This window comes from Xenopus tropicalis, chromosome 3, assembly GCF_000004195.4.
Source record: "Xenopus tropicalis strain Nigerian chromosome 3, UCB_Xtro_10.0, whole genome shotgun sequence".
NCBI classification, from domain to species: Eukaryota; Metazoa; Chordata; class Amphibia; order Anura; family Pipidae; genus Xenopus; species Xenopus tropicalis.
This window is the reverse complement of record NC_030679.2, coordinates 6,148,047-6,158,185: the sequence shown is the minus strand read 5'-3', so window position 1 is coordinate 6,158,185 and position 10,139 is coordinate 6,148,047. Positions and strand designations below refer to the sequence as shown.

At 43.8% G+C, this 10,139-nt stretch overlaps 1 protein-coding gene across 1 annotated transcript in view; it reads left to right on the top strand.

The window, feature by feature from the left end:
- The window catches only part of chrm2 (cholinergic receptor, muscarinic 2), a 103,933-nt gene extending 94,195 nt beyond the window's left edge, over positions 1 to 9,738 (top strand). Inside the window, exon 2 of the mRNA XM_002942800.5 lies at positions 7,109 to 9,738. Within this exon, the coding sequence (XP_002942846.2) occupies positions 7,158 to 8,570 (1,413 nt within the window). The 5' untranslated portion in view covers positions 7,109 to 7,157 and the 3' untranslated portion in view covers positions 8,571 to 9,738. The remainder of the gene's footprint in view (positions 1 to 7,108) is intronic.
- The last annotated feature ends 401 nt before the right edge of the window (positions 9,739 to 10,139 follow it).

Sequence of the window (10,139 nt, the reverse complement as noted above, 5' to 3'; positions counted from 1 at the left end):
TACAAATAACGGTAAAATCAGTGAATATTTGTAATTAGTAAATATGTGGAATCTGCTCAGAATTAGATTTACATTCATTAGGCAAAAATGTATGTGTGGGTTTACTTACCCTTTAAGTCCATTTTCAGTACATTGTATAAAATAATTTACAAGAGGAATTCGTCTTCACTTTATTCTCCTATAAATGTTCAATAAAATATTTTATTAACGCATCTTATTCACAGAAAGTCGTCTTTAACGGTAGATTTTTTTTTTCTACGTCCTCGTACCCATGGGATCGGCCAATGGGAGCATCGTTTGACCAATTATATTATTAAATGGCCGCATACTAGAAATTTACTGAAATGATGAGACAGTATTGGAATTAATTGTGTTCATTGGTGGGCAGGGGAATCGTGGGTAATATAGGGCAGGGACGACATCACAGTCACTTAATTAAAAGACAAGTTTAATTAAACGTTACGTTATTATTTAATGTTTCTAAGGAGGAGGCGGGGCCCGTTAGGAACTTCTTTCTTCTCGTTTATTAACCAGCAGTTTCTATAGTTTCCACCACCGTGGAGTGGGCGGGGCCTTTATAGAATAAAGTAAAAATATATATACGTGACTCTACCCTTGTTTTTGTTATGGCGAAAGGGGGTTGGGGAACCTTGAAAGCCATGCGGTAACACATTATGTTTTGCACAAAATTTAGCCAGCCTTGATAATATTGTGTGTGTGTGTGGGATTGGGGGGGAAGTAGGATGGACCATCATAGGGGAGGGGCTTAGCAAAAAGTGGGTGGCATTTGAGATGGGATGTGGGACCTGTCAGGTAGAAAGCATAAATGTTGCCACTTTTGAGGTTTTGGGGGAGTTTGTTTTATAACGTGCTCACCTTTTACTAGGGATGCACCAAACCCACTTTTTTGGGTTCGGCTGAACCCCCAAATTTCCCCCGAAATCAGCAAATGCTGAATAGGATCGAAAGGGGTTAAATTCTAATTAGCATATGCTATGGGTGGGTTTGGGGGTTCGGCTGAATCCAAAAAAGTGGGGGATTCGGTGCATCACTACCTTTTACCATCATCTCTGGGACTGGGAGAAGAGACTCTATCGCCTTCTCCTACAACTGCCCAAAAAGTGGCGATGAGCGAATTTTTTTGCCAGGTATGGATTCGCAGCGAATTTCCGCATTGGCGAATTGTTTCGCGAAACTTCTGTGACAATTTGCAGAGGAGAAATTCGTCGCGCGTCCAAAAAATTGTCGAGTGTCAAATTGGACACGTCAAAAAAGGGCGTAAAAAATAGCAATGAGCGAATCTGATCCGTTTCGCTTTGCCATAAAATTTGCGAAACGGCAAGAAAATTCACAAAACGGCGAAAAATTTGCAAAACGCATTTTTGTCACCTGTGCTTTTTTTTTTACGAGGCCGCACCTTTTTTGACGCAACTGCACCTAATTTGACGTGACCACGCCTTTTTTTTAACACGGTCGCGCCCTTTTTCACACGACTGTGCCCAATATGACAGATTTTTCTGCAGCGATTTTTCACTGAAGTTTAGCAAAACAATTCGCCAATGGCGCCTAATTTGACGCGACCACGCCTTTTTGACAAGACTGCGCCTAATTTGACACGCCCATGCCTTTTTTTGACACAACCGCACCTTTTTTTGACGTGACTGCGCCCAATTTGACGCCTGACAAAAAAATTTCTGTGCAATGAATTTTAACTAAAGTTTCGCAAAACAATTCGCCAATGGCGCCTAATTTGACGCGACCACGCCCGTTTGACAAGACCGCGCCTAATTTGGCACACCTGCGCCTTTTTTTGACACAACCGCACCTTTTTTTGACGCACAACAACAAAAAAATTTCCGTGACGTGAATTTTTCTGTGGCGAATTTTCACTGAAGTTTCGCAAAACAATTCGCCAATGGCGCCTAATTTGACGCGACCACGCCCTTTTGACAAGACCGCGCCTAATTTGGCACACCCGCGCCTTTTTTTGACACAACCGCACCTTTTTTTGACGCGTAACAACAAAAAAATTTCCTTGACGTGAATTTTTCTGTGGCGAATTTTCACTGAAGTTTCGCAAAAAATTCGCCAATGGCGCCTAATTTGACGCGACCACGCCTTTTTTGACATGACTGTGCCTTTTTTGATATGACCGTGCCTAATTTGACACAACCACGCCTATTTCTGACGCGAACGCACCTAATTTGATGCGCAACATAAAATGTTTTTTCGTGCAACAAATTTTCCCGCGGTGAATTTTCACTGAAGTTTCGAATCCATGCCTGGCGAAAAAATCACTCATCACTAGTCAAAAAAGGTCGTTGACGTGTCAAAAGGGCTTGGTCTCGTAAAAAAAAAAGCGCGGATGATAATAAACACCCCGTGACAAATGCGTTTCGCAAATTTATTGCCGTTTCGCGAATTTTATTGCCGTTTCCAATTCGCTCATCACAACCCATAAGTCATTGCCCCAGGTTCCTGCTAACTCTTTATAGGTTTCATAGGGTTATCAGATAGTTCTGGAAAGGTTGGTGCCCAACGGTGTATTTTCTAACTACCCCAGCCATGATAATGACTTATCTCCGATCGCCCCCCCTCCAATAGGAATTCCCAATACGTCTGAATGTTTCATGGGGTGGGGAGGAACCTTAATGGCTGGAATGGCTTCCAGATGGAGCAGAAGATCCGCCCGTGGCATCGATCTAACAGGAAAGGTCTTCAACGTGTCTCCAATTATGAGCTAACGACTAAGCCGGCCCAGCACCATTCCCTGCTGATAAATAATACATATGTCTGCTCCATCCAACCAACGGCACAAGGATCAATGATATTATGATTTCTTACCTTTTGTTCCCCGAGGAGCCAACAGCTCTTCTTTCTCCCTCCCATATGTATAAATACAAATATACAGAGAAGGAATGTTCTGGGCACACAATAAGCTGTACCCCCATACTGTACTGTTTAAGGGAAACACTATGGCACCCCCTACCCATATGTATAAATACAAATATACAGAGAAGGAATGTTCTGGGCACATAATAAGCTGTACCCCCATACTGTACTGTCTAAGGGAAACGCTATGGCACCCCCTACCCATATGTATAAATACAAATATACAGAGAAGGAATGTTCTGGGCACACAATAAGCTGTACCCCCATACTGTACTGTCTAAGGGAAACACTATGGCACCCCCTACCCATATGTATAAATACAAATATACAGAGAAGGAATGTTCTGGGCACACAATAAGCTGTACCCCCATACTGTACTGTCTAAGGGAAACACTATGGCACCCCCTACCCATATGTATAAATACAAATATACAGAGAAGGAATGTTCTGGGCACACAATAAGCTGTACCCCCATACTGTACTGTCTAAGGGAAACACTATGGCACCCCCTACCCATATGTATAAATACAAATATATAGAGAAGGAATGTTCTGGGCACACAATAAGCTGTACCCCCATACTGTACTGTCTAAGGGAAACACTATGGCACCCCCTACCCATATGTATAAATACAAATATACAGAGAAGGAATGTTCTGGGCACACAATAAGCTGTACCCCCATACTGTACTGTCTAAGGGAAACACTATGGCACCCCCTACCCATATGTATAAATACAAATATACAGAGAAGGAATGTTCTGGGCACACAATAAGCTGTACCCCCATACTGTACTGTCTAAGGGAAACACTATGGCACCCCCTACCCATATGTATAAATACAAATATACAGAGAAGGAATGTTCTGGGCACACAATAAGCTATACCCCCATACTGTACTGTCTAAGGGAAACACTATGGCACCCCCTACCCATATGTATAAATACAAATATACAGGAAGGAATTGTCTGGGCACACAATAAGCTGTACCCCCATACTGTACTGTCTAAGGGAAACACTATGGCACCCCCTACCCATATGTATAAATACAAATATACAGAGAAGGAATGTTCTGGGCACACAATAAGCTATACCCCCATACTGTACTGTCTAAGGGAAACACTATGGCACCCCCTACCCATATGTATAAATACAAATATACAGAGAAGGAATGTTCTGGGCACACAATAAGCTGTACCCCCATACTGTACTGTCTAAGGGAAACACTATGGCACCCCCTACCCATATGTATAAATACAAATATACAGAGAAGGAATGTTCTGGGCACACAATAAGTTATACCCTTATCATTTATACTCTATATAAATAAAATAATTCTATTATATATTTCTATTTATAAAACAGTAGGTTTCTCTTTAAATGAATGCTGCAGCTCGGGGGTAGAAGGAAAAGTCTCCTCATTATCCAGTCCCTCAGTGCACATTTAATTATTCTGAGTGGGGACGTTTTCTGTAAAGGCGAGCTAAAGGTCATAGGAGGGCTCCTTAGAAGTGAATTATGAAGCCCCCGAACCTCATTAGCAGGAAGTGTTCGCTGTTCAAGTTATTCTGCTTTAACTGTCTCCTGTATGAAGTGGAATCTGAGACACCTGTAAGGCAAAGTCAGGCACCCTGGTCTTTGGAAACTGAAGGGTGTTAGATCCTTGTTTTCTCACGTAGATAGAAACACAGTATCTCCAGGTACAGGTATGATATCTGTTAACCCCTTATTGGGGGCAGAACAGCCCTATTGGGTTTATTTAATGGTTAAATGATTCCCTTTTCTCTGTAATAATAAAACAGTACCTGTACTTGATCCCAACTAAGATATTATTACCCCTTATTGGGGCAGAACAGCCCTATTGGGTTTATTTAATGGTTAAATGATTCCCTTTTCTCTGTAATAATAAAACAGTACCTGTACTTGATCCCAACTAAGATATAATTACCCCTTATTGGGGGCAGAACAGCCCTATTGGGTTTATTTAATGGTTAAATTATTCCCTTTTCTCTGTAATAATAAAACAGTACCTGTACTTGAACCCAACTAAGATATAATTACCCCTTATTGGGGGCAGAACAGCCCTATTGGGTTTATTTAATGGTTAAATGATTCCCTTTTCTCTGTAATAATAAAACAGTACCTGTACTTGATCCCAACTAAGATATAATTACCCTTATTGGGGGCAGAACAGCCCTATTGGGTTTATTTAATGGTTAAATGATTCCCTTTTCCCTGTAATAATAAAACAGTACCTGTACTTGATCCCAACTAAGATATAATTACCCCTTATTGGGGCAGAACAGCCCTATGGGTTTATTTAATGGTTAAATGATTCCCTTTTCTCTGTAATAATAAAACAGTACCTGTACTTGATCCCAACTAAGATATAATTACCCCTTATTGGGGCAGAACAGCCCTATTGGGTTTATTTAATGGTTAAATGATTCCCTTTTCTCTGTAATAATAAAACAGTACCTGTACTTGATCCCAACTAAGATATAATTACCCCTTATTGGGGGCAGAACAGCCCTATTGGGTTTATTTAATGGTTAAATGATTCCCTTTTCCCTGTAATAATAAAACAGTACCTGTACTTGATCCCAACTAAGATATAATTACCCCTTATTGGGGCAGAACAGCCCTATTGGGTTTATTTAATGGTTAAATGATTCCCTTTTCTCTGTAATAATAAAACAGTACCTGTACTTGATCCCAACTAAGATATAATTACCCCTTATTGGGGGCAGAACAGCCCTATTGGGTTTATTGGGCTGGGTGCCGTGACTCTACCGAATCCAAAATGGTATTTGTATTCTTCCCCCATGCCCATAGCAGTTTACAGATGTAACTAACTGACGCTGCGGTTCTCCCTTGAGCTATGGTTTATCTTTTCCCCGTTAGTGGATTATTCGGAAGAGAATAACAACCACATTGTCAGCGTCTCAGCTCGGAATTGAAGTTTTAAAACTGTATAAACTGTATATTTAATCCTAAATTTGTGTATTCTTTGTGTATTCCACTCAAAATCTGGGTTCTGAATAATGAAAGAAAATAGAATTCTAAGCAACTTTCCAATATACATGGATTAGCCATTCTCACTGGGTTTAGAGTTATACGGAACTGTCATTCCTATAGAAAGCAGCGCCTGTCTCACCATGTCTGTTCCCTGTTTCTCATTATTGAGACAATGCAGCAATGTAACTGGTCCACCCAGGTCAGCTGACTTTGCTACATTGTTTCAGGCTTTCAATAGCTATTGCATTTAGACCACTGAACGCAGTTAATTATATAGGGATGTTGATTAGTGATGAGCGAATCTGTTGATAAAATTCACGTAACGGCAAGAAGATACGCGAAACAGCGCCTTTTTTGTTGCCCGCGTCTATTTTTTTGTCGCCCGCGCTTTTTTGACACGCCCACGCCCAATTGGACGTGACAAAATTGGGCGTGGGCGCGGCAAAAAAAAGTGGCCGTGTCAAAAAGGGCACGGTAAGGCAAATTAGGCACGGGTGCGTCAAATCGGGCGCGGTCATGTCACAAAAAGGTGTGGTCATGACAAACCGGGCGCGGTCATGCTACCCGTGGCTTTTTTTTACATGACCATGGCCAATATGACACACCCGTGCCTGGTTTGGCACTACCGCGCCTTTTTTTACATGACCGTGCCCAATTTGACGCACCGTGGGCGCAGCAAAAAAAGTGGTTGTGTCAAAAAGGGTGCGGTCGCGTCAAATTGAGCACGGGTGAGTCAAATCGGGGACGGTCATGTCACAAAAAGGTGTGGTCACGACAGACCGGGCGCGGTCATGTCACCCGCGGCTTTTTTTACATGACCACGAGCAATATGATGCACCCGCGCCTGGTTTGGCATGACCGCGCCTGATTTGACGCACCCGATACCAATTTGATGCGACCGCGCCTTTTTTGACATGACCACGCCCAATTTGATGCACAACCAAAAAAAATTGTGCGCAACGCATTTTTCCACGTTGAATTTTCACAGAAGTTTTGCGAAACAATTCGCCAATGGCGAAATGCGTAAATTCGCTGCGAATCCATGCCTGGCGAAAAAATTCGCTCATCACTAATGTTGATTACAATAACATTTTCTTTCATTAGGCAAAAATACAGACTTTGGGTAAAGTTCCCCTTTAGTTCTTACTTACAGTTGACGTTCTGGTGGGTAATGAGTTTCCTTTTTCCTCTCTCCCCCAGGTGTAAATGGTCTCTAGAGAGTCATTGAGGAGCTGTCTAATCTGCAATCATGAATAACTCAAGCCTAGTCAACGTGTCCTCAACCAATGAGACCATGATGGGAAGCCCTTACAAAACGGTAGAGGTGGTCTTCATTGTGATTGTGGCTGGATCCCTCAGCTTGGTCACCATCATTGGAAACATCTTGGTCATGGTCTCCATAAAAGTCAACCGACACCTTCAGACTGTCAACAACTATTTTTTGTTCAGCTTAGCCTGCGCTGACTTGATCATCGGGGTCTTCTCCATGAACCTCTATACTCTCTACACTGTGATTGGGTACTGGCCGATAGGACCTGTTGTGTGCGACCTATGGTTGGCCTTGGATTACGTCGTCAGCAATGCTTCAGTCATGAACCTTCTCATCATCAGCTTTGATAGGTATTTCTGTGTCACCAAACCTCTAACCTATCCAGTGAGGCGCACCACCAAGATGGCAGGCATGATGATTGCCGCCGCTTGGGTGCTATCTTTTATTCTATGGGCGCCTGCTATACTTTTTTGGCAGTTTATCGTTGGAGGGAGAACTGTCCCAGAAGGTGAGTGCTACATCCAGTTCTTCTCCAATGCCGCGGTCACGTTTGGCACGGCTATCGCTGCCTTCTACTTGCCCGTCATTATCATGACCGTGTTGTACTGGCAGATATCGAGAGCGAGCAAAAGCCGGATCAAGAAGGGCAAAAAAGAGGCAGCGCCCAATCAAGACCCAATATCTCCTAGTAATGTCCAAGGGAAAATCGTAAAACCAAATAACAACAACGTGGCCGCCAACGAAGACGGGTTGGACCATGGGAAAATCCAGAACGGCAAAGTCACGAGCAACTCCGGCATCGAAAACTGCGTCCAGGCAGAAGGGGAAGAAAAAGAGATCTCCAACGACTCCACGTCGGTCAGCGTCGTCAACACCAAGGACGAAGGTGCCGCCAAAGACGTCCCACAGGCCTCGGGATCTCAAGCCAATCCAAAGACGGAGAACTCCAAGCTCACGTGCATACGGATAGTGACAAAGTCCCCGAAGGGCGATTGTTCTAATGCCACCGGCACCACCGTGGAGATCGTCCCAGGGGCCAACGGACGCAACGGAGAAGACAAGCAGAACATAGTTGCCCGCAAAATTGTAAAGATGACCAAACAGCCTCCCAAGAAGAAGCTTCCACCTTCCAGAGAAAAGAAAGTCACAAGGACAATCTTGGCCATTCTGCTTGCGTTCATTATCACCTGGACACCGTACAACGTCATGGTTTTAATTAACACCTTCTGTGCCGTCTGCGTGCCCAACACCGTTTGGACTATCGGCTACTGGCTTTGCTATATCAACAGCACCATCAACCCTGCTTGCTACGCCCTCTGCAATACCACCTTCAAGAAGACTTTCAAGCACCTCCTAATGTGCCAGTATAAAAACATCGGCTCGGCTAGGTAAAAAATACTCGGAGGTGGAGGAGACGGAGACCTTCCGAGCTGCCATTTTAATATAATGCCATAGCACTTTACACTCATAAACGGAATGTGCAATCAAAGAACCTCGCCGGGACTGGTGGGTCTTCTCCACCCGCACTTAGAACTTGGAAACCATTGAAGTCGAACCTGGGTACAACTTCGTGCTCTTTCGTTGACGGACTCTCAAGGGCTCCTTGGCTCCCCAGTTAATTCCATGTCTGTATTACTACGATATTCACACTTTAACGAGTCGTTACGTCTACAAGGAAACCGAGTGGCAGAGTATTGAACAAAAATGACGTTGACATGACTCACAAAGTCCCAAGTTTGACGCAGAATTTTTTTGGGGTTTTTTTTTTCCCAATATTTATCCTAAGCGTTTAAACTGGTTTCTTCTGTGCCTCAGTGTTTTCAGTGACTTGTCTATCAAAAATATATCTCTCACGATCGGGGGCCCCGCGGGGGCCACATTAGAGCTTCCTGGATACAAACTAGCCAATCAATTCACTGTACAGAGTTCTGTGTTGAATTCATGGGGAAAAGGGGATTATTTATGCAGAAGCCTCTCTTTCTTTTTACAGTAATTACCGATAAGATGTATTAACGCTACATGGTCTTGCAAACATGTAAACTCGAAGTCGGATATAGCGGTGAATGGGAGGTGTCCCTATCCGTAAAGGAAAAGGCTGGATAATAGCGCAGGGACGTAAAGGGAAAGTAAAGATGCAATAATATTATTTAGTACGAGGCGACACACGCTGGAATGGGGGGGGGGTTTCTTCTGTCTGGAGACATTTAAAGGGAAAGTTGAACTTAAACATTAAGTGGGATGTAGACAGTAAGGCTGATCCATGCTCTATATGTTTTATTCCAGATTGTATTGTTAATATATTGTTAATATTTTTGATCACAATGCCCAGGGAAGGCTGCCATCATAAATCATGGAGAACCGTGTACCCCCCCACCCCCCAAGGGCCTGGCTAATACCGAATGGCCCACCTCTGCCTCTTGGGCTGTGGGACCTACCCAGGGTTAGACTGGGGAGGGTGCAGGGCCCACCCTGCAGGTGTCCCCGCCGGCTACGTCCCCTGACCGCACCCCCCCCTGGTGCCCCCCTAACCCCCTGCAGGGTCCCCCACCCAACGTCCTCCCCTGAGCACGTAAATTTAACGCATCTTGGGAGGAACAGTTGGGCAGAGGGAGCGCCGGCAAGGGTCGGGTCTGGGCCACCAGATTTTTCCCGGTGGCCTGGTAGCCCATTCTGACCCTGGACCTACCATATAATTAGTATAGGACCACAACCAATAGAACATGGCCATGATCTACCTAAAGTACCATCTTCACCACAAGTTCCAACTTTTTTTGCAGTCAGCAAAAGCCAACACAACCATCAAGGGTCCCAACCACAGAGGAAACCTGACAGTTGTGATGCGTTGTGATGCATTGGCCGACAATATTTGACTTGTGTCTGAGCGTAACCGACCTTCTCCCACCCAAACCCAACCCACTATGTTGGCAGTATATTAATAAAAGATAGCAAGTTGGAGAAGAA